This window comes from Benincasa hispida, chromosome 4, assembly GCF_027475165.1.
Source record: "Benincasa hispida cultivar pf3 chromosome 4, pf3_genome.v1.1, whole genome shotgun sequence".
Lineage (NCBI taxonomy): Eukaryota > Viridiplantae > Streptophyta > Magnoliopsida > Cucurbitales > Cucurbitaceae > Benincasa > Benincasa hispida.
In genome coordinates, this window is record NC_143481.1 from 52,356,800 (window position 1) to 52,383,295 (window position 26,496).

The 26,496-nt window shown below is 33.8% G+C and overlaps 1 protein-coding gene across 1 annotated transcript; it reads right to left on the reverse strand.

Moving 5' to 3' along the window:
* Positions 1–14,473: 14,473 nt before the first annotated feature.
* LOC150036804 (small COPII coat GTPase SAR1-like) lies at positions 14,474–15,370 on the reverse strand. The gene is made up of 3 exons (XM_090312554.1): positions 15,068–15,370; positions 14,821–14,952; positions 14,474–14,740 (listed from the first exon to the last, which is right to left on the reverse strand). The coding sequence occupies exons 1-3, from the start codon at positions 15,179–15,181 to the stop codon at positions 14,726–14,728; spliced, it is 261 nt and encodes an 86-aa protein (XP_090168680.1). The 5' UTR covers positions 15,182–15,370; the 3' UTR covers positions 14,474–14,725.
* Positions 15,371–26,496: the final 11,126 nt, after the last annotated feature.

Sequence of the window (26,496 nt, forward strand, 5' to 3'; positions counted from 1 at the left end):
AAACTATAAAAATGTCATAAAATGGACAGAAGAAAAGAATAGAAGACAAAAAATATACATATAATTTCATAAGAATAATTCATGATATTTTGTCAAGAAGGTAATAAGAAACTAATATAAAAAGCAGAATGATCACTAAAAGGGAAAAATTATAATTATTTGATCAATCTATTCAAACAAACAAGTAATAGTAGAACTAAAATAATGTCCCATAAAAGAAACATATTATAAAAATATACATCCCAAAGATATATAATATAATCAAATAACTAAAAGAAGAAGGTACCAAAAATAATAAAACACACAAGAAAGTAATACATAATATATCAAGAGAGTTATAATAATGTGTAAAATGAAGCACAAAATTAATAAATCAATTAATAAATTTAAAAAAGTCAACTAATAAGGAGAAGAGAGAGTGATAAAAATTTGGACAATCCATAGTTAAAAAAAAATTCACAGAAAGAAAAAATAGTAAGACTTTTTGAACCCTTGTATAGTGCAAATACAATCCAAAATATCGGTAAAACTAAAAGAATGTCACATAAAAAGAGACCGTAGAAGAGGGAGGGGAAATTGGAACAATCTAGTGCAATAACATTAGAAAAACAATAATGTTGAAATAATAGTAGACAACGAGACAAAATAAAGCTAGAACTATAAAAACAAGCAAATAAAATATAGAAAAAAAAAGGAACTAATTAAAGAATGTCAGACACTAACAGAAGAAGAGAGAAATTCATCCATAGTAGAAACAATGTAACTAACAACCAAAAGAATGTCACAAAAAATAGAAACTGGAAAACAATTAAACCATCCGTGCAAAAAAGTATTAGAAAATTATATTTCTAGTCCCAAAGAAATTTAATTCAATATTCTACTTTAAAAGAGAAAAAAAATCTACCAAGAATAGCAATAAAGTGAAACTAGAACATCACTCATATAATTAACAATTCACAAATTAGAACAGTCCACATCTGAATCACATAAAATATAAAAGTGAAACTAGAAGAGAAAAATTATAATTAGAAAACAATATAAAAAGCAACTAATGATGGACATTAGAAGAGAAAAATAATAATTATTTGAACAATCTATAGTTCAAACAATATACCAGATAATAGTAGAACAATAAAGTCCCATAAAAGAAACATATTATAAAAATATGAAGTGCAACAATGTACAAATTAAAACTAACAAAGCAATATATCAAATAATAATATAACTAAGATATGATGTGTTGCACTATGCACAAATTAAAACTAAAGCAATATACCAAAGAAATATATCAGAAAAATATGATGTGCAACATTATGCACAAATTTAACTAGAGAAAAAAATATACAAATGTAAAACTTATAAATGAATCAATAGAAGAGAAAGAATGATAGCTCCATTGATCATAGTTCAATAAACAATTAATTATTAGAACTAAAAAAGATAAAACTAAGAGAAATAATACAAAGTAAACTAAAATAGAAAAGAGAGTGACGATTCAATAAACAATTAATTATTATGCCAGATTCTCTCAAGTCTTAAGCTCAAAACTCCTCGCCGTTGAATCTGGGGATCCAAAACTCCACCGTGATCCCTAATTCAGGCAACCTCCAATCGAGCATGATTTTTTTTTGTTGACTCTGAACTAATTTCAGCAACAATCGGAGTTCCACAACAAAATAAACAGTATTCAGTTCGAGTAACCCGTGATTTTATCAGATTTCAACTGATTAGTAGAGAAAAAATCCCATCGAACTTAGCTATATAAATACTGGCAGGACGCATGCTCTTCTTCATCTTGTAGTATGATTTCCTTCATTCTTACATCCTTTCCATCCTTTGTCAATCAGACTTGGATTGCAATAGAAAGCTGTAAGTGAGGAGAAGGGAGAAAGAAGGAAAGATGGGGAATTAGGGCTTCCCTTTTCTTGTTTTTTTTTTGCTCTCTTTTATTATTATTATTATTATTATTATTTTACTAACTTTCCCCCCTACTATTTTTTTGTAGGAGTTACGGTGCAACTAAAGGAGTACAACAAAACATGTTTTTTTTTTTAATCTCATCGACCCGTCTTTGGTGCGCTTATGTATCCTGATCATCATGGAAGGGGCCCCGCAAAGGCTTACAACTCTCCCATTCGATCACCCTAGGTGGATCCTGAAAAGGTCTACTTTGTAGCACCGTTCGTACATTCTAATCGTCACGGGAGAGGCCCCGCAAAGGCTTACAACTCTCCCATTCGATCACCCTAGGTGGACCCGAAAAGATCTGTAGCACCGTTCGTACATCCTGATCGTCATGGGAGGGGCCCCGCAAAGGCTTACAACTCTCCCATTCGATCACCCTAGGGAGGATCTCGGAAAGGTCTACCTTGTAGCGCCGCTCGTGTATCCTGATCATCATGGGAAGGGGCCCCGCAAAGGCATACAACTCTCCCATTCGATTACCCTAGGGAGGATCCTCGAAAGGTTTGCCTTGTTATGTTACTCCTTGATCAAAATTTGAAGATAAGGGAAATATGCCATTGAGTATTTGAAGATGAGGCGGATATGCCATCAAACTTTGAAGATGAGAAGAATGTGCCATCAAGATTTTGAATGGAGTTAGGTTGGCTAGAGTCGATCTCGCGTACAAGGCGGAGCCAGACGGACCGGAGTTGTCCTCGCATATGAGGTGGAGCCGGATGGACTAAAGTCGTCCTCGCATATGAGGTAGAGCTAGACAAACCATACTTGATCTTGCATATGAGGTAGAACCACACCCACATTTCTGGAGAGGAAGCGAAGCTACACAAATTTTGGAGAAGAGGTGAAGTTGTACCAATATTTTGGAGAGGAAACCAAACCGCACCACAACTTTGAAGATCTTGAAGTCGCGTCATCAGTTTGGCGATGAAACGAAGCCACGCCACGACTTGGAGATGAAGCGAAGCCGCGCTATTTGTTTGGAGATGAAATGAAGCCACGCCACGACTTTGAAGATGAAGTGAAGCCGCGTCATTAGTTTGGAGATGAAACGAAGCCACGCCACAACTTTGAAGATGAAGTGAAGCCGCGTCATTAGTTTGGAGATAAAACGAAGCTGCATCATGATTTTGTAGATCGAGTCATTGAAGATGAAGCCGAGCCATGCACACCGACCTTGAACTTGAAGATGGAGCGGAGTCATGCACACCGACCTTTAACTTGAAGATAGAAGTGGGGCCATGCATGCCAATCTTGAACTTAAAGATGGAGAGGCATCAACGAAACCTTTGAACTTAAAGATGGAGAAGTATTGATGAAGCCTTTGAACTTTAATATGGAGAAGCATCGACGAGACCTTCACACTTGAGTTTGACAAAACATCGACAAATTCTTTGCATTTGAGTTTGATGAAGCATGAAGCTTTGGCATTAGGCTTAACTTTGTGACTTTGAGCATGAAGATGAAGCATCGATGGAGCCACTAAACTTGAAGATGGAGGAGAGTATAAGTTTACTTTTAAAGAAGAAGCGAAGCGCATTCTACGTGTGTGCGTTTTATTTACTGTGTTGGCTCCTTACGTGGGATGAACATCTTCAACCCATTGTGTTGCCCTTAATAGGGATGAGCATCTTCAATCTGAAGTGTCATTCTTTGACGGGGATGATCAGCATTAATCTTGTAGTATTAGGTGGTTGTGGTACCTCTTTGATGGACTAAACTTAAATTTCTTTAAGTTTCCTTCGTACCTTTAAAGAAAGGGATCGAATCATTACGTAGTTCAAGTTTTTTTTTTTTTTTTTTAACTGGACTGAACTTGAAGTTTCTTTCGCACATACCCTTCTTATAGGGATCAAGTCATAATGTAGTTCAAAGAGATTTTTTTTTCCTTTTTATGTACGATTGAACTTAAATTTCTTTAAGTTGCCTACCCTGTATAATGGAAAGGATCAAGTCGTAACGTAGTTCATACAATTTTTTTTTTGGGTCGTTCACATTTTAACCTCATGCTGGCTAGGAGCATCATGCTGTTTAGGTTCTTGCGATGAGGAGCTTTTTCATTTAAACTTCAGAAGCTCTTATTTCATCATGGTTTTGATTATCCTCTTTATTTGTAGGATTCGTCAATACGATGAGTTTTGGCTTCACTATCAAGAAACTTTCTGTACTTATGTCAACAAAAAAAGTTTCCTCTTCATGCATGAAGGGACACGACTGTGAATCTTTTCGTCGTTGTTTTCTTCATGGAATGACATTGGCTTCAAGATTTTCATCCTTCCTTTACGTGGATCGCTTGTTGTCTTGAGATGATCAAAAGCAGATGCTAGACATCTTTCTTTCATGTGGATATACTTAGCCTTTTAAAGGCTGAAGTTTGAGCAGAAGTAGTCGTTGGACATTGGTCTTCTTCTCCTATCGTGCCCATACTCGATCTTTGAAAGACCGAAGATCGATCACATGAATGCTTAATACGATCGAAGACAGAAGTTCTTGGCTTCATTTCTTCTGAGTCTTTGACTTCTTCGGTAGTCACATGATTGTTGTCGACTTCCACTATGCAGACAGTGTGACATGCAATAACTTCTAATACTTTCTCTGGATGATTATTGAGAAAGCTTCTTGGGAGAAATTCTACCGAAATTGCCAGCCGTCGGAATTGAGGGAAGTGGGTCTTTCCTCGGTTTGTGGTTCAAAAAGTCCCTCGTAGGTTGGCGATACTTAGCTCCATGTTGTGAGCGCGGGTCGCTAATTCTTCAAAGGTACGGGGTAGAGAAGTTCCCAGTGCATACCTTGCGTGCACATTTCCACAGTAGACAACTCGGTGAATCGATATTTGCAATCTAGACTCAGAGCTCTCCATCGATTGATGTAGTCGACGACTGGTTCCCCTTTCCGTTGTTTGGAGTTTGTCAGCTCCATCATGCTGACGGTGCGTCTGGTGCTGTAGAAACGATTCAAGAATTCTCTTTCAAGTTGCTCCCAACTGTCAATCACCTCAGGCTCTAAGTCTGTGTACCAATCAAAAGCGTTCCTTTTGAGGGTTCTCACGAACTGTTTGACCAGTAGATCTCCTCTTGTTCCCGCTTTTTTGCATGTTTTACAAAGTGGGCGATGTGTTGCTTTGGGTTTCCCTTTCCGTCGAATTGTTAGAACTTTGGAGGTTGATACCCAGCTGGTATTCTCAGGTTGTCGATTCTCTTGGTGTATGGCTTGGAGTACATAAAGGAGGTTTGCAATGGTTCTTCGTATTGAGCTCTTATGGAGTTTGTAATCATATCCTTGAGTTGTTGAACTGACAGGGAGGCAAAATTGTGGTGGCTGACTTTCCTGCAAGACAGTCTTTCCTTTGTCATTGGCTTTTGTAGCATGGGATTGACTTGATTCAGCAGTATCTCGAGCTTGCATCTGATCTCTTAACGCAACGATTTCATGATCTCGCTCCTCTACAGCCTTCATTAGGAGATTTATCTTTACCTTCAACTCTGCCATGGTCGACTTAGTCGTTACGTCAGTCATCATGACAGAGTCATCAAAATGTGAATCTTTCTCTAATAGATCAGTAACAGAAGCATAGTTTCAAACAAGGGATTTTCTCTGATGACGATCCTGCCTTTAGAAAATTCCATCAGCTAGCCATAGATTTCCTCCATGATGACAGAGCAAGTAAGTGTTGCTTGCGACGGTAGCTTTGGATGTAACTTTCTTTGGTGCCATCTGTAGATTTCTTGACTCGAATGACGAGAGAGAGATGAGAGGTAGAAAGGTCCCACTGGGCGTGCCAAAGTTCATATGAGGTTTCCTGAGAAATGTGTTTCGTGGAGTTGAACTTAAGTTGGTGATGTTGGAGTTGATTTGATGCGATGTGGTTCGATCAGTACTTGATCCTCTGATTCTCTCTCGGTTGGGTGGATGCGCTTGACTTGAAGAAGAAAAGTACCAAACGTTCTTGTAGAAGAAGTCTTGGAAGCTTGGAGTAGAAGTCTTGGAAGAGTATTTGTGTCTTCTTGTCTTCTGCCTCATAGAAGTACAGCTTCAGGAGTCTTGGAAGCTTGAAGTAGAAGTCTTGGAAGAGTATTTGTGTCTTCAAAGGTCTTCTGCCTTATAGAAGTGCAGCTTCAAGAGTCTTGGGAGTTCTCGCTTGTTAGTGAATTCTCTCTGGGTTTTCTGAGTGTAGAAAAATGTTGCCTCTACAAATGAAGAGAACTTCTCTATTTATAGAGTTCTCAAGTGGGCTTTGTGGGCTTGGTTGGTCCATGGGTCTGACCCTTGGGCCCAATTAATTTGTTTTGGATCTGATCTGGAATTTGGGTCCAATTCAACTTTTTTTATAGTTTGGACTTTAAGCCCAAATAGTATTATCAAATTGGACCAATTTAATCTCATCTGATTCATCCACGTGACGTCATCGAAACTTGTCTTCAGTTTAATTTGAGATGTGTCAAAAATTGGACCCAACGTCAATGATTTAGAAATTCTTCGTTAATTTTGCAAACGACGTGGTGACTTGTGATTGGTCCAAAATTTCTCATTCAAAATGCCCCCTTTTCGATATTTATGCATGTATGGGTGGATGATTTTGAAAAGAATGTAATTTGAGATCAAGGTATGATTTTTTTTTACTCTGTTAATTTGATGCCATCATGATCAAAATATGAGAATTTAGCTCAAAATTTTGATTTGAAATCTTGTTCGTTTGACACACAAGCCAATAAACTTTAATTTGAACTTTTATAATGTTCCACTTTAATTGAAAATTTAATTTAATTCGAATTTGGAATAGAATTTGGGGTGAAATTGAATCTTGATCAATTTTGGTTTTAGATAAAAATTTGGGATATGTTCAATTTTACTTGGAAATGAGTATAGAAACTAAGGCTGATTTAAATTTGAGATAAAATTTGGAATATAGCCAAATTTTGACTCGGAATTTTATTCATAACTCAATATCAAGGTTAACCATTCGAATATTCATAAAATTTGGGATATGGACAAATTTTAATTTTGGACGGATTTGACATTTATCTCACCCGATTTGGCTGACTCGTTGGAGAGAGCGAGATTTTGAGTGAGAAAGTGGGAAAGAGCAAGATTTTAGGAGAGAGCGAGATTGTGGGAGAGAGCGACATTGGAGAGAGCGAGATCGTGGGAGAGAGCGAGACCAGCGAGAGCATTTCGAGCCAGAGTGGAGAGAGCGAGATTTTAGGAGAGAACAAGATTTTAGGAGAGAGCGACATTCGAGAGAGCGAGATTGTGGGAGAGTGCGAGATCGTGCGAGATTCTCCTTTTTTTTATTATTATTATTAATTTTTTTCTTTTTTTTTTTATCTCAGCAGCCATCTGCTTTGTGGTTAGCGATACCAGCCTTAGCGAGATTTCCTTCTCCATACTGTTTGCTTATGCCAGATTCTCTCAAGTCTTAAGCTCAAAACTCCTCGCCGTTGAATCTGGGGATCCAAAACTCCACCGTGACCCCTAATTCAGGCAACCTCCAATCAAGCATGATCTTTTTTTGTTGACTCTTAACTAATTTCAGCAAGAATCGGAGTTCCACAACAAAATAAACAGTATTCAGTTCGAGTAACCCGTGATTTTATCAGATTTCAACTAATTAGTAGAAAAAAATCCCATCGAACTTAGGTATACTTGTAGGACGCATGATCTTCTTCATCTTGTAGTGTGATCTCCTTCGTTCTCACGTCCTTTCCATCCTTTGTCAATCAGACTTGGATTGCAATAGGACTCTAAGTGAGGAGAAGGGAGAAAGAAGGAAGGATAGGGAATTAGGGCTCATTTTTTTTTTTTTTTGCTCTCTTTTTTTTTTATTATTTTTTTACCAACTTGCCCCTCTATTATTTTTTTGTAGGAGTTATGGTGCAACCAAAGGAGCACAACAAAACAAGTTTTTTTTTTTTTAATCTCATCGACCCGACTTTGATGCGCTCGTGTATCCTCATCGCCATGGGAGGGGCTCCTCAAAGGCTTACAACTCTCCCATTCGATCACCCTAGGTGGATCCCAAAAAAGTCTACTTTGTAGCACCGTTCGTACATTCTGATCGTCATGGGAGGGGCCCCGCAAAGGCTTACAACTCTCCCATTCGATCACCCTAGGGAGGATCTCAGAAAGATCTAACTTGTAGTGCAGCTCGTGTATCCTGATCGTCATGGGAGGGGCCCCGCAAAGGCTTACAACTCTCCCATTCGATCACCCTAGGGAGGATCTCAGAAAGATCTAACTTGTAGTGCAGCTCGTGTATCCTGATCGTCATGGGAGGGGCCTCGCAAAGGCTTATAACTCTCCCATTCGATCACCCAAGGTCTACTTTGTAGCGCCGCTCGTATATCCTGTTCGTCATGGAAAGGGGCCCTGCCTGCATACAACTCTCCCATTTGATCACCCTAGTGAGGATCCTCGAAAGGTTTGCCTTGTTATGTATCCTTGATCAAAATTTGAAGATAAGGGAAATATTCCATTGAGTATTTGAAGATCAGGCGGATATGCCATCAAACGTTGAAGATGAGAAGAATCTGCCATCAAGATTTTGAACGAGAGTTGGCTAGAGTCGATTTCACGTACAAGGGCCAGACGGATCGGAGTTGTCCTCACATATGAGGTCTGAATGGACTAGAGTCGTCCTCCATATGAGGTAGAGCTAGACAAACCAAACTTGATCTCACATATGAGGTGAAGTTGTACTGTTTTTGGAGAGGAAACGAACCCGCACCACGACTTTGAAGATGGAGCGAAGTCGTGTCATTAGTTTTGAGATGAAACGAAGCCACGCCACAACTTGGAGATGAAGCAAAGCTGCGTCATTAGTTTAGAGATGAAACGAAGCCACGCCACGACTTTGAAGATGAAGTGAAGCCGCGTCATTAGTTTGGAGATGAAACGAAGCCACACCACGACTTTGAAGATGAAGTGAAGACGCGTCATTAATTTGGAGATGAAGCAAACTGCGTCATGATTTTGTAGTCTGAGTCATTGAAGATGGAGCTAAGCCATGCATACTGACCTTGAACTTGAAGATGGAGTGGAGTCATGCATATCGACCTTTAACTTGAAGATTTAGTGAGGCCATGCATGCCAATCTTGAACTTAAAGATGGAGAGGCATCAACGAAGCCTTTGAACTTAAAGATGGAGAAGTATTGATGAAGCCTCTGAACGTAAATATGGAGAAGCATCGACGAGACCTTCACACTTGAGTTTGACAAAGCATTGACAAATTCTTCGCATTTGAGTTTGATGAAGCATGAAGCTTTGGCTGGCTTGACTTTGTGACTTTGAGCTTGAAGATGAAGCATCGATGGAGCCTCTAAAACTTGAAGATGGAGAAGCGTATAAGTATACTTTTAAAGAGGAAGCAAAGCGCATTCCACGTGTGTGCCTTTTATTTACTGTTTTGGCTTCTTACGAGGGATGAACACCCATTGTTTTGCCCCCAATAGGGATGAACATCTTCAATTTGAATGTCATTCTTTGACGGGGATGATCAACATCAATCTTGTAGTATTATACTTAGGTGGTTGTGGTACCTCTTCTAATGGACCAAACTTAAATTTCTTTAAGTTTTCTTCGTACCTTTAAATAAAGGGATCGAATCATGACGTAGTTTTTTTTTTTAACTGGACTGAACTTGAAGTTTCTTTCAAGCTACACATTCATGTCTTAATAATAGGGATCAAGTAATAATGTAGTTCGAAGGAATTTTTTTCCTTTTTATGTGCGACTAAACTTAAATGTCTTTAAGTTGCCCACGTACCCTAGATAATGAAAGGGATCAAGTCGTAACGTAGTTCATACAATTTTTTTCTTAGGGTCCGTTCACATTTTAAGCTCATGCGGGTTATAAGCATCATGCAGTTTAGGCTCTTGCGATGAGGAGCTTTTATTTAAACTTCAGAAGCTCTAATTTCGAATTGACTTGATTCAGCAGTATCTCGAGCATGTATCTGATTTCTTAAAGCATCGATTTCATGATCTCGCTCCTCCATTAAGAGATTTATCTTTACCTCAGATCTGCCATGGTCGACTCAGTCATTACGTCAGTCATAATGACCGACACTACATCAAAATGTGATTCCTTCTCTGATAGATCAGTAACAGAAGCATAGTTTTCAAATAAGGGATTTTCTCTGATGACGATTCCGCCTTTAGGAAATTCCATCAGTTGGCCCCAGATTTCCTCCGTGATGATAGAGCTTATGTAAGTGTTGCTTGCGACGGTGGTAGCTTTTCATGCAACTTTCTTTGATGCCATCTGTAGGTTTCTTGACTCGGATGACGAGAGAGAGATGAGAGGTAGAAAGGTCTCACTGGGCGTGCCAAAGCCATACGAGATCTCCGGAGAAATGTGTTTCGTGGAGTTGAACTTAAGTTGGTGTAGTTGGAGTTGATTTGATGCAATGTGGTTCGATCATTACTTGATCAGATTCTCTCTCGGTTTGGTAGATGCGCGACTTGAAGAAGGAAAGCACCAAACGTTCTTGTAGAAGAAGTCTTGGAAGCTTGGAGTAGAAGTCTTGGAAGAGTATGTCTTCAAAGGTCAAAAAGCCTTCCTGTGTAGCTTTGGGAGTCTTAGAAGCTTGAAGTAGAAGTCTTGTTGTATTTTTGTCTTCAAAGGTCAAGCCTTAGAGTGCACTTCAAGAGTCTTGGAAGCTAGAAGTAGAAGTCTTAGAAGAGTATTTGTATCTTCAAAGGTCAAGTCTAGGATACAGCTTCAGGAGTCTTGGAAGCTTGAAGTAGAAGCCTTGGAAGAGTATTTGTGTCTGAGTCTTCTGCCTTATAGGAGTGCAACTTCAGGAGTCTTGGGAGTCCTCGCTTGTTAGTGAATTCTCTCTGGGTCTTCTCATCTGACCCAAAGTCAATGATTTTAGAAATTCGTCGTTAATTTAGCAAACGACGTGGTGACTTGTAATCAGTTCAAAATTTCTCATCCAACAGCTACATCCCAAAGATATAAAATATAATCAAATAAGTAAAAGAAGAAAGTACCAAAAATAATAAAACACATAGAAAGAACATGAAAATGTGTAAAATGAAGCACAAAACTACCAAATCAATTAATAAATTTAAAAAGGTGAAACTAATAAGGAAAAGAGAGAGTGATAAAAATTTGGACAATCCATAATTAAAAAAAAAAAAAAAAACTCACAGAAAAGGAAAAGGGTAAGACTGTTCACCCTTGTATAGTCACACAAAAAAGAATAAAGCTAGAACTATAAAAACAAGCAAATAAAATAGAAAAAACAAAAAGTGCAATTTAGAAAATACAAAAAATAATAACATAAAGAATACAAAAAATGGAACTAATTAACGAATGTCACATTATAAGACAACAGAAGAAGAGAGAAAGTGAAAAAATCATAGTAGAAACAACAAACAACCAAAAGAATGTCACGAAAAATTTGCGGTGAAAACAATTACCATTCGGACAAAAAAAGTATTAAAAAATTATACTTCCAGTCCCAAAGAAATTTAATTCAATACTACTTTAAAAGAAGAAAAAAAATCTACAAAAAATAACAATAAAGTGAAACTAGAACATCACACATATAAAAATCTACAAATTAGAACAGTCCACATCTGAATCAAATAAAATATAAAAGTGAAACTAGAAGAGAAAAATTATAATTAGAAAATAATATAAAAAACTAATGATGGACACTAGAAGAGAAAAATGATAATTATTTGAACAATCTATAATTCAAACAATATTGATAATAGTAGAACTAAAATAAAGTCCCATAAAAGAAACATATTATAAAAATATGATGTGCAACAATGCACTGTATTAAATAACTAACAAAGCAATATAACAAATAAAAATATTATGCACAAAGTAAAACTAAAGCAATATACCAAAGAAATATATTATAAAAATATGATGTGCTTGCACAAATTTAACTAACGAAACAATATCCCAACTAATAATACACAAAGTAAACTAAAATAGAAGAGGGAGTGACGAATTAAAAATTAGAACCAAAAAATGATAAAACTAAGAGAAATATAGTACTTCAAAAAAATAATATTTTGCAAAAAAATCAACAAATAATAGTCAAGAAATACATATGCTTATAAATGAATTATTTTGAAGAGAAAGAATGATAGCTCATTCATAGTTAAATAAACAAACAAATGTACCAAATTCATGTCACTCACACAAAAGAGAAGTGTGCATACAAAACTATATAAATACAACCATGCCAAAAGAAAAATAAATACTATATTTGATATAAATGAAACAAAATATAATAATCTATTTAAACAACTAAATGAGTAATCATCCATAATTGGTCTAAATTTCATAAAGATTTCTATATGGATTAGAACAATCCATATAGAAAAAATATACCAAAAATAATCCATAATAGAGAACAAAATATAATTATACTAGAAGAATATGTCACACAACAGAGAAAGTGAGTTTTTTCAACCAATGCGTAAAGTAATATATATATATATATAATATATATATATATATATATATACACCAAAAATAATAAAATAGAGAATAAAGAAAGTGAAAAGTTTTGAGCAAACCATATAATGCCAAAACAATAGAACCCAATACTTCAATTGAATCAAAAGAGGGAAGAGAAAGAGTGAAAAAAAATTAAACTATCCATGCCAAACAAGATAAATAGTTATTTCACCTTGGGCCCGAAAGAAATATATATAAAATATCTTCTGTAAAAAATACTAAATGAAAAGAATAAAAATGTACAAAGAGTAATAAAATAGAAAAGAATAATGTGAAACTGGATGAGGATATTTGAAGAGTGCGCACCCCACCAAATTATGGTAAAAAGCAAATAAAATAAAACAAAAACGACAACACAACATAGACTAAGGGTGAAAACAAATTAAAACCTTATCCATTAATGGAAAGGCATGTCTAATAATAAATAAATTCTACATTTATCCAACACATAAGAATCTATTTCTAAAAATGTCCAAATGAATAAATAAAAACGTACCAAAAAATAAATAACAATACAAAAACTGATACTCAAGATGACACATATTGTTAGAAAAAAAACCATCCATAGTGCAAATTGCAATTATGCCAAAAGAAAAAATGACCAAATGGTTACCAAAGAAGTACAAAAAATATAATAATATTAAAAGGAATACGAAAAGAAAGATGAAAGATATAGTTGAACCATCCATAGTGCAAATGACCACTATGACAGTACAAATAAATGCTACATCCAAAGAAATACAATATAATCAAATAAGTAAGAGAAGAAAGTACCAAAAATAATAAAACACACAAAAAGTTAACATTGTCAAGAGACTTACAATAATATGTAACATTAAACACAAAACTAATAAATTTAAAAAAGTGAAACTAATAAGACAAGGGAGTGATAATGTTACACTCTAAAGGAAAAGGTACTTTTTGAACCCTTAGCATATAACCCAAAATATTAAAAACTAAAAGACAAAAAGAGATCATAGAAGAGGGGGAAATTGAAACAATCCAGTAATAACATTAGAAATAATAATGTTGAAATTTACTAGTGGAACCGGACCAAATAAAGCTAGAAGAATAAAAAAAAGAAATTAAAATAGAGAACAAAAAGTGAAATTTAAAAAATACCAAAAATTAATAAAATAGAGAATACAAAAATGGAACTAATTAAAGAATGTCACATTATGAGATAAGAGAAATCGAATCCATAGTAGAAACAATGTAACAAACAAACAAAAGAATGTCACGAGTGAAAACAATTAAACCATCCGTGCAAAAAAATATTAAATAAATTATACTTAGTCTCAAAGAAATTTAATTCAATATTCTACTTTAAAAGAAGAAAAAAAAAATCTACCAAGAATAACAATAAGGTGAAACTAAAACATCACTCATATAATTAACAATCCACATCTGAATCAAATAAAATATAAAAGTAATCAATAAAATATAAAAGTGAAACTATAATAAATTAAAACAATCTAAAAAGTCACATATTAAAAAAAATAAATGAGAGAATGTAACCAAATATAATTAACAACAAACCACATCTGAATCAAATAAAAGAGAACTATAATAATAAACAACAATCTAAAAAGTCACATATTAAAAAAAATGAAAGAGAGAATGTAACAGGAAAAACCTAATTAAATCCCTCTTTCCAGGGATGTCGATATGAATTCATACTCTATATATAATTAGAATAATAATCACGATTAATTAAGCAAGGAAAGGCTTGGTGCAATAATTAAGGTTAATTAATTAAAATTGAAGACAATAAACAAAGGTAAATTACTTACCACCGGATTCCGATGCGTAGGAATGAATGTTCCCCAATTTACTTACCACCGGATTCCGATGCGTAGGAATGAATGTTCCTCAATTTGTTGTGCATAATTTTGGGATTTCATCGCCTCATTTTGGTTGAAGATTGATTAGAGAATTAATTAGAACCTAATAATGAAGAAGAAGAAAATTAAGGAAGAGATCAAATAATTTTAATTACACACCATCCATAGATCAAATGAAAGAAGAGAAAAATAGAGTTACATAGAAAATCCATAATTATAAACAAAAATAAGAAGAACATAATTCAAGCAATTAGTATTTTAATTAGAAGAAGAAGAAGAGGAAAAAGAAATTTGAATTTGAATTTTGAAAAGTAATTAATTGTGCCTGGGGAGCGGCCCCTCTACTTCACTCATATGAGAAGCCGTAAAAGGTACAAGCATTGAGAGGTAGTTCTTCTTCATTTCATAGGAAATTGGTTTCTCAACAGAAGCTAACGCCCAAAATACTGACCACAAAAGCAAAGAAATCAAACAGAAATGGAAATAGAAAAAGCTTGAGTTTGAGAAGAACAGCGTTGTCGGTTACCTTGGCATAATAATCCTTCCAGACTCTACGAGCGATTTGATGTCCACCCAAATCAAAGGCCTTGAATTTGATTTTTCCAATACCCCTCTCCTCGGAGGTGGGGTACTGGGTAGGCTGGTGCTGAACTAACCTCTAGAACAAGCAAAGAAAGAAACAAAGAACAATATATGAAACAAAACAGATGGTTTATACCCAGATCGTAAAAACAGAAATGGAATAAAGGGAAATGGAAGAAATGAATTGAAACCTCTTCTTTCAACATATGGAGGAGGGTGGTTTTTCCGGCATTATCGAGGCCGAGAAAGAGGATCTTGGCCTCCCTCGGTCTCAAGACGCCATAGAACCAGTCAATGAGGAACATTGGAGGAGCGGATTGAAAGCAGATCGGAGAGGATCTACGTCGGCGATTGAGGAATCTGAATGCTTTAAGGTCTTCGATCTGCTGCACAGAAAGGAATTTGGAATTGGGAATTTGGGGAATTTGGAAGGAGAAGATGAGAATACGAAAGGGATAGAAAATAGAATACAGCTTTCTCGTATGAGTGAAAAAAAATTTAAATTATATGAGTGAAGCAGAGGGGCCGCTCCCCCTTTTCACCGACCACACTAAAAAAAATAGCCGTTGCCGGTTGCCGGTTGCCTCATAGCCGTTGCTGGTAAAAATAAGAGGAATCATTAACCGCTGCTTCAAGTTTAATTTGGTTAATTATTATATTTTCATTTATTTAATTTCAAATAAACACATATTCATTTCAAATAATAATAATAATAATTTGTTACTCAGGTTCATAAATTAATTGAAAAAAGGGTTGAGATGGGTTTTCTAAATTAAATTACAGGAAGTAAAATTAAAGTGATGAGATTAGTTAATCCAAAAATTAGAAAAGAATTAAATTTTGTAAGGCATGAGAGAATTGAGTGATTATTATTGGAGTGTTAAATAAAACAAGATGGTAATTGGTAGTAGCTCTTACTTAGATTACAGAGAATAAAAAGTTTGGTAGCTTGCAAGTGAGAGTGAAGCTGCTCTGCAATTGTTTTTTTGTTTTGATTGAAGAAGAAGAAGAAGTTGCATGGTTACTGTTTGGTGAGAGAGAAACATTATATTAAAATTTCTAAATATTATATTAAAAATTACAACAAAATGACACCTACTCCCATCCATTAACACCACATAATTCCACTCACTCACACCTTTTACAACCAACAAAATGCCTAAATACAATGAAATTATTAACCAATTTTCATCTCCTAATTTTATTTACAAATCTACGGTTTTTTTTAATTAATTGTGTCCAAAACTTAATTGAAATTATTAACCAATTTTCATCTACTTTGCTTTTTATTGACATTATTATTAAGAAGTGTAAGCCTCCACATCCACAATTAGTTGAATGGTTTTCTCTTTTTGGATATTAGGAGTCTTTTAAGATTTGTAACTATTAATCAATTAAGAAAGTAACGGAAATACAATGACAAATAACCTAATATTTGATGGAAAATGAAAGCTGACTTACTTTATAAAATCTATTTGGTGGAAAATGAGATCTGATTTACTTTCTAAGTTTTAAGACTTTTACCCTTTTACATAAGTCACTATATGAATGGGCAACGTGCATACAGATTTGGCCTCTAAATGTCTTTCTTCGACACCCTTTTTTGGTGATTTACTTTCTTCCATAAACAGTAACAAGATGCCACCAAAAAGTCTAGCAAGGACCAATTTGTGAGAACTACCTTTTAAAAGAGATAAAAAGGAATTGAATTTCTTCCAAGAGTTTTTACAAAGAACTCGCTTCTCTGTTAAATTCATTGAGAGAGAGGAGAAGAACATGTGGAGGAGTTTTTCTGTACAATAACCAACAACACAAAAAAAAAAAAAAAACTTCCTCTCCCAAAAAACCACCAACATCACATTTTCTCTATTTAAATTAAATTATACTGACTTAAATTAACGAAAATAATTATCCTTTCCAAAGAAACATTAATGCTAGCTTTAGTTAAATTAATTTACAAAATTAAATATCTAATTCAAATACATTTAATTTAAATATTTGAATCTTACTCAAATATATATCTCCTTCATAACCTGTAGATTATTTTAATATGAATCTCATTCATATTAATTCTAAATATGAATCTAATTCATATTTGAATCTTATTCAAATACAAAAAGTCTCCTTTTATTATAAATTTAATTATGAATCTTATCCAAAATTAAGTTTACATAATAATGGATCTGTATATATTATTTTAATTATATCATTTATAATTAATAAATATCCCTTTAATAAATTTGAACATTTCAAATTCTTTCAAAACTATTAGTTCTTCTTTACCTATTACAAGCTACAAGGGAGACCTAGTTGACCTACAGATTAGAAGCTCCAATGATCAAAGATTAACTAATTAAACTCTTTAATTATGTTAATGTCGTTCATTAACTATGGGTCACTCCATTAAAGACCTACAACTACATTCTTTGCATTGTAGAATATATTTGTGTCCCTATTTAACCACTATAAGTAAGTCGATTCTTCACGAGTTTTTCGTAATTATAGCTAGGTCAAATTACCGTTTAACCCCTGTAATTACCTCTTACTCTTTAAGTACCACCGATCTCTCTAATAAACAATCTATTTATGGTCCTACCATAAATCCTAGTCCCTCTCAGGCCAATGAGAGGGCAAGTACCCTTTTTCCAAGACTCAGAACTAGCATTTAAGGAAACCATTCATCTACTTATTCTAAAGACAGCAAAGAGTAAATTCCATCTTGTGTAGTTATGTTCCCAGTTCTGCACTTGGACAAGTCCTCAAAATGGTAGGTTGATTGAGTCGGCAACTCGAGCCATCTCTCATCATACAAATCAAAGGATAGCCTCGTAGACATGAGTCCATAAATCACTCAGAGAGATTGAGTTACATACGGTCATCCTATGAAATATTAATCTCTTTAGTCAACAGTGTTACTATTGGGTTGTATGTCCTAAAACTTGCAGTTTGTAATATTTAAATTATTATATTTACAATAAAGTTGTTATTAAGGTTCATTTAATAATGTTGTTATTGTACATGTAAACTAAACGAACCCTGACTAGCATGAATACTTAAACTTTATGTAGAGACATAAAAGAGGATCAAGTTTGAGTATATAGCCAAAACAGTTTATAAGTAAGAGGATAAAGTTGAGTACCTTATCTTGGATGTGACCTGGAAGTATTTGATACAAACGATGTAATCTTGAAATCATTCATGTGGAGACATGCAAGTGGAGGCATCCTATGGAAAAGATGTTTGCATAAGACTGGACCATGAAATAGTCACTTTCCTTTATATCACTGTTTACGGTTAAAACTGACCATTTCAACTCGATGACCTAAGGTAACTCGATCTCAATCCTGAGCTAATTATGAACTCCTAGTTATTCAAAATTATCCTTTAATCTACAATGCTGAGAGTGGCTCAACATAGCTGCTTAATAAGTCTCCCATTTTAGAGGTAAGACCGGGTAAATAACTAGGGATATAGTCCTGCAAAATTGAATTTGCTCCTACCCGATTTAAAGGATGGTAGATAGGTTGTTCCCTTAAGTATTTTATCCCAATCTTGAATAAGGGGCCCACCCACTCTATGGCTGAGAGGGACTCGGTTTATCAGTAGGACCATAAACCAATTGTTCATTAGTAGATCAGTGGAGACTTAAGAAGTAAGATGTAACATGGGTAAAACGATAATTTTGACCCAGTTATAATTTCGAACAACCTGTGAAGGATCGATTTACTAATTATGGTAAATCAAGTGGACAGAAATATATCTATAGTGAGGAGAGTGCAACTACTGGGCTTTAGAGTGCCCCAATAGTTAACGAGCATTGATTAATTTGGATTAAAAGAGTTTAGCCAATTAATCTCAAATCATTAGAACTCATGATATGTAGGTTCATTAGGTTCCTCTACTAGCTCGTAAATAGATTAAACCTTAGAATAGTATGTTGAGAGAATTTGAAATATTAAATTCAAATTAGGGTTTGGATTATTATATATGTATAATTAACATTTAATTATCAAATTAAATGTATTTGGAGAATTGAAAATATTTAATTTTCCCACTATTACTCTCAATCCAAAAGAATAACTATCCAACAATTTACAAAGCTTACCGATCTTCACTAATTTTCTACAAAACAAAATGGTATCTAACTTGATGGTCAATTCCTCAAAACTTCCAAAACTTGAATCTAAGTTTAAAACCAAAGAGAGGTTACTAATTTAACCCAAAATCAAAGGGATGAACTTCACCACCCAAATTATAAGGAAACATAAGTCTTACCCAAGGTTTTCCTCAAAATTCCAGAAAAGATCGGGGCAATGGTGGCCAACGGCGCGTCGACTTGTGGCTACCATAGATAGGCAGCGTGTGTTGCTTTCGGACGGCATAAATTGTTTAGGCTAGCGGCCTGGTAGTGAAGGTCTTGTATGAAGAGGGTTTGCAAGAATGGAAGAGAATGGGAATTTCTAGTTACGATCAAACCGTCCAAAATGAAACTCTATATGTCTCGAACAGACTGACCAAATTTGAGCACGATCCAATGGTTCAAACTCTGGCAATTGACAATTTTGTGGAAGCTGTCACTAAAAAACCGAATTGTTTTCTCCCCAATTTTTTTACCTCTTTTCACTCTCATTTAATTTCAAAAAAAATCTCAATTCTTTTATTTTTTCCAAATTTTGAAAAGATAAATAAAATATTTTATCACAATATCTCCAAAATCTCCAAAGATTTTATTAAATTTAGAAATCAATTAACTTTTCAACTTCAAAAACCAAAATTAAAGGGGCATCCATCAATTTGATATAAATTAAATCCTTCTAAATATTTAAATCAATTCAAAATCACATGACATTAATTATCTCTTTTATTTTATTTTTTTTAAGTTGGCCCTAAAATCCAAAATCAAAGGGAAGCAAAATTCAATATTTTCAAGATAATCAGTTCGAATATCTAATCAATTAAATTCAATTTAACCAATAAAAGTTTTTCAATTATTTCAATTTAACCCTCAATTTTCCAAATGAAAGGAAAATTTAAACTCAATAATTTTAAATAATTAACTTAAATTTTCTTGAAATTCGGGATGTTACAGGTTCCACCACCCAATTTGGGTTACTTTGAAACTGCTTAAGCGACCTTTTGATGAATTGATGCTAATAGAATTTCGATAGCTCCAAGACACCACAAGATAGTGATGACCTTGCACCGATCAACTTCTCAATCTTGTCTACATCCACACCCTCATAGATGTGATGGCAACCAAAATCCTTGTAAATAGAAAGGAGGGGTCACTCTCCAGACACAAAGCTTTGCTTTGGGAAGCACTTTTGCTTTCCAAAGAGAGATAGCGGGAGCCTTAGAGGAAGAGAAAGTCCATTGCAAGAGGCCATAAAAGTAGCAGGATGATACACGCTTTTGATCTGTAGGTCCTCTTTGAAGTGATTAAATTTGCTTTCCAACAATTTTGATCATTTACAATTTAATTCCTAAATTTTATATTATAAAGATTTTAGGTCCTCTTTGAAGTGATTAAAGAAAAAAGTGTTTTTAAATAAAATCATTTTTATTTAAAATTTGTTGATAAAAAATGGTTTAAAATACACACTTTGGAAGTGTTTTCAAAACTATTTTGACTTGTTGCCAAAACACTTCAATTTTTTTCCAAAATGATTTATCTTCAAAAGTAAATACATGAAAAGTTAAATCAAACATACTCTTAGTTTTTTTTACTTTTCAAATTTGTAACAATAATGTAATTTCTATAACAATTTAGTTCATTTACTTTAAAATTTAACTATATAGTCCGGACGATGTTTTTTTTTTTAATTAATTATCAAAATTTTTATTAGGAAAATTCTAAGAGATAGAAAAAATGACAAACTATTTATAAAAATAGCAAAAAAAAAAAAAAAGACACGGATAGATTTCATAGACTTCTATTAGATTAAATTTTGCTATTTTGTGTAAATAGTTTTCCTTATTTTCTATTTTTGAATTCGAATTCTTTTGACACATCACTTCATATAGATATATCCCTCTACAAAATTGCATCACTTCGACACATTCCATCACATTATAATTGCCAAGGCTCAAATAGGAAGTCTTTTATGGATCAAAGTGAGTTTCTTCTTCTTCTTCTTCTTCTTCTTCTTCTTCTTGTTTTTTCCATTTTATAACGGTCTCGATCCTCCTTTGTATATCTATCTTCTTCTTTTCTTTTTTCTATTTTATAATGGTCTCGATCCTCCTTCATATATCTATTGTATTGGTTTCTTTATGCAGTGGATTTCTATTGTCACCAACACCCAAGGCTCTCATAATGAAGTCTTTTATGGATCAAGGTGATTTTTTTTTTTTTTTTTTTTTTTGTGAAAGAAGGAAACCAAGGGAGGATATTTAGTAAAAAGATGGGAAAAAATGGAGAGATATAAATTTTTATGGTGGCCAATTATTAACAACCAAAAAAGAAATTGCACTAAATTGTTAGGGTGGACTTGCTTTGAGATTTCATTGGCAATTTAGATATGATATATATATATATATAAATTGTTAATGTAAATATATTTTACTAAATATATGGGTTGTGTATCTACAAAATATATTGTATTTAGTTTTTTTTTCTTCTCTTCGTTGTCTGGTTCAGCACAAGCTACATCACATCGGTCCCCTCTCTTCCATTGTCATGACGCCGTCGATTTGGTCCAATTATCAACAGTATTTTTAGACTAGCTAGTTATATTAAATGGGACAATATGGGAGAATCTTTGTTTACCGTCCTTTTATTTTTTTTATAATTACTATTTTACTCTTCCATTGCTCCTACGGTTAATTGCCTAATTTAAATATTCCATGTAACACACGAAAAAACCCATAGTAACTTCCTTAAAAACAATCTCAACTAACTTTTCTTTTTGAAAAAAATAGAAATAATAAAAATGAAAATAAATATTTTAAAAAACATTGAATGTTAATATAAATTATAAAATCAATTAAACAAGTATGGTATTTTACTTTCTTTGTTAAATAATTTAGAGATGACATCTGTATTACAATTTAAAATATAACATACATCATTTCTATAAATATATGATAAAATTGTAAAAAATATATAATAATAATAATCATTTTTTTACAAACAAGAAAAAAATTTGCAAATTCTTAACTAACGTACCCCACCCATGTAAATTAAATAGAACAGTTACGGACCTAGCCATTTATACAAACTTAAAAGAATAATAACAACAAAAAAAAAAAAAAATACAATGACTTCTTAACTTAAATAGAAAAATCTAATAAATATACTTTAGTTGCAATTACATCATATATATGAATTTTAATTTTATCCATCCATCTATTTTTTTCATTTTTATATAATTTTCTTACTTTTAAATTTAAGGTAATCAGATTACATTTAAACATAATGAAAAGTCTATTAAATCAGAATATATATTTTACCCTACAATTCATGTTAAGAGATTTTCATCTTACATTACAAATTTAAAATATCAAATCTTACTCATTGAAATGAATAAAAATATTTCATTTAGTAGTATTAAAATTTTACGTTAAAAAATTATGTCTACAAAATCACGTGCGATGCAGTGTCTGATCACTAGTTATAATTAAAAGTATGAGAAAATAACTTTATAAATAATCAACTAAAAATCACTTCATTAATAATGAAATAACAAAATTCCAAGCAACCTTAAAAAGTATAAATGTCCGATTGATTTTTGAAAGGTCACGAAAAAGTAATTATCTGAAGAAAAAAAAAATCTTAAAAAACAAATGGTTATTAATAGTTCATTTTAAATTATAATTAAATTAAAAAAAAACACTTTATAATAATGAATCACGATTTTTCGGAGCATTTTAAAGAATGTAAAGGTTACATATACTTTTGAAAGGTAAAAAACTTCAATTAATTAAAATAATAAATTAAATTAACGAAAATATTATTATAAATATTACAAAAATAAATAGATATCCATTGCTTAGTGTTTTAAAAGTCACGTGTTAATCTTCATTTTGTCTATGTGTCTTGTACTTATTCATACTTGGTGTATATACAAAACCACATCCTACTTGTTACTTTGCCTATAAATAGTGACATCTGGTGGATGATAAAAATCACACACATTGGTGAGAAATCCACTTCAAATTTTAATGAGATTTTCATATTATTAAATTTTCATAATTTTAGTTATTTTATTTTATTATTATGTTATAATTATTTATTTGGTTATTGCTATATTTATATATTATTATATTATATTTTCTCCATATTCGTTGTGCTCCTCAATTTCACAAGACGATATCAGTACGAGCTCATGTTGTTTCCATCGCTAAAGGTAGGTCATAAAGTGTTGTCATGACAAACCTTACAAAATTAGAATTCGCAACCCTTGACATTAATGGCAGTAATTATTTGTCATGGGTGCTCGATGCCGAAATTCACCTGAATGCTATGAACTTGGGAGAAACAATTAAAGAAGAAAATATGACATCCAGTCAGGACAAAGCAAAAATTATGATTTTTCTTCGTCATCATCTCCACGAGGGATTAAGAATAGAGTATCTTACAATAAAAAAAAGCCTCGTATCTTGTAGAAAAATTTGAATGAAATGTATGATCATCAAAAAGCAGTTATTCTTCCTAAAGCTCATTATGAGTGAATGCATTTAAGGATACAAGATTTTAAATCAGTAAGTGATTACAATTCCACATTATTTAAAATCAGTTTAAAATTGTTGTTATGCAGAGACAAAATTACTGATGTTGGTATGTTAGAGAAGACATTTTCTACATTTCATGTCTCGAATATGCTCCTACAGTAGCAATATCGAGAGAAAGATTTTAAACAATATTCTGAACTAATTTCATGTCTTCTCGTGGCCGAACAAAATAACGAGTTATTGATGAAGAACCACAAATCTCGACCAACTAGAATAATACAATTCCCTGGAGTGAATGCTATGAATGTTAATAATCGTGATTGAGATCGTAGTCGTGGTCAAGGTCGTGACCGTGGCAGATGAAGAAATAATTATTATTTTCGTGGTGGTCGTTCTAATCATTCAAATTTCAAAAGAACCACACAAAATGATGATCACAAAGGAAAAACCACAAGATAAGAGTTCAAAGAGTGTTGAAAATAAATGCTTCCGAAGCAGAATGACTGGACATTGGTCACGTACTTGTTGTACGTCAAAACAATTAGTTGACCTCTATCAAGCTTCCCTGAAGGAAAAAGAGAAAAATGTGGAAGCAAATTTTGCATACCAGTATAATGACACATTTGACCCATCCCATATGATAAATTTGGATGTGGCGGACTTCTTTAAATCTCTCGAAGAGAAAATTGGCACAGATCATGGAACTTCAAGTGTTTCTTTTGACTTTGAGAATATCTAGACTTAATGTTGTTGTCACAGCCCCTCTCAGAGTACCTTCTTAATCCAAAAGAGAATGGGACGGCAGCAGTTACCAACCTTTTGTGGCACTTACTGCCTAACTGACATCCTTAACCTACTTAGAAAACCCTGGAAATAAAACTCAATTTTCAATATGCATAAAGAACCTAAAACAACTTCAGCAACACTCGGGGTTCAACAAAAAACATAATTACAACATATATACAGAAACAGAGTTCAATGGATCATAGTCCCTAATATAAACGTACATGTGTACAGACATATACATGTAAACACCTAAAACTTCTTTTTATCTTGAGCTTTAACTGGAGTCTATGAATGGTAGAGCAGCAATGCAGTTAACTTCTGGGGAGATGACCACTACTTGGAGAGGAGGAAAACATTTAAATGAATGAGTTACTAGCGCAGTGAGTGATCAATTGAATATAAACATCATGCTTTAAACTGAAAACTGCCAAGCAAACTCATACTTAAAACTTAAAAATATGAAACTGCTTGAAAACATTAAACATCTGTATCCTTAGTTAAGAATGAACCATTTTGCTCAATCTCTCAATGTCCATCCTTAGTTGGTGTGGAGCAACCTCAACACTACCAATGTCAACTCTACCTACGTGCACGTGGTAATAACTAAGTACCGTCATACCTTAGGTACTACTACCCAAATAACTTCTCATAGTCCTTCGGGCTCAACATATACATCATAAAATCTTAATCATTAAAGCATGTATACTTGGAGGCATAATAACATGAAACATGAGCTTTAACATCTTTATCATATAAACATAAACTTCAAACGCATGCTTGTTATCATAAAGCATATAAAAGCTTACAACGTGCTTCCACAAACTTTCTTTTAAACTACCATGCGTTAATAGCCCTTTAAAACTTAGTTTTCTTGGAAACAATCTTAGACATTCCTTTAAAAATAAGCAAGCATAGGTTACTAGAACATTTAGAAAACTCTTATTTTTGTCACTTGCAGCCTTGGGCATTCTTCTGAAGGTTGATAAACCTTTCCTATTTTCGTTAACTCTGTGGACATGCATAACATGTTTAGCCAAGGCTATTGGTCTCTTCGTGAATATCTCTTATAAAGGAGCTTAACATTTAACTTAAAACTTCATCCTTTAGCTCAACGCATACCTTTCTTATGCATTCAATACTTAGGAAAATCCTTAAGTACTAAGGTTGAACCATACAACCATCAGTCATCAACCCATGCGCCAACGTATGTCTTAGGCGTTCAACCAACCACACACCAACAGGTACTTAGCACAACCTTGCGCTCACGGCCTCAAGCTCACGCCACACACCTTTGCACCCTTCACCACATCCTCGCACACAACCCAGCACACGCCTTGCACTCAACCAGCTCCTCATGCGTACCTGCAGCCTACCTAGGTTGAGTTGCCTACTTGCTCAACAGTTGTAGCTACCTACTTGTTCAACCAAAATCTAATTTCAACTTTATTTTTCATACCTTATCTTGGAAATTTTCACTCTAGAAACTTGTTTTCAAATGTCTTAACTTGATTACCTTAAAATTTGAGCTTTGAACTCCTCTTGGTTTGTCTGAAAACCTTTAATCTTCACCACTGGCCCAGATTCATCCGAGAGTCTGACCTTCGTGAAGAATCCTTCAGATTTTGACTCAAATCTCCAAGAATTTCCTCTCAGCAATCAAGGGCCATCAATTACACTCATCAATCGTTCAAATAGCTCTAGAATCACCTCAATAGCACAAATGGTTTGCTTAAACCAACCATTTGAATTGGGGCCTTCTTTTTACACTATGAACTGCACTCCTCCCTTTAAACCTTAGGTTGTCATCTCACTCACTAAGTGGGTTTAATTCTCCAAACCTTGACAGCTGGCCCATTCAAGTTGGTGGTTAAGTTGTGATCATCCCGTAACCCAATGCGTGGCTCACCATCATCTTACCATCGCATGGCACATACAGATGCACACCTTTTTGGCCAACATACACACTCAATGAATCTTGCGCCCATCGCCTTGCCCAAGGTCATCGATTGGCTTCCCTTTCTCATAGCCCTTGCCAAACCAATGTATAGTCACAGCCACTCATCTAAGGCCTCATCTATATGCCACATGCATCCTTGCCCAATTAACCTCACATGAGGCTTAGCCAACGCATAACCCATGCCTAACGCATGGCATTACCCTC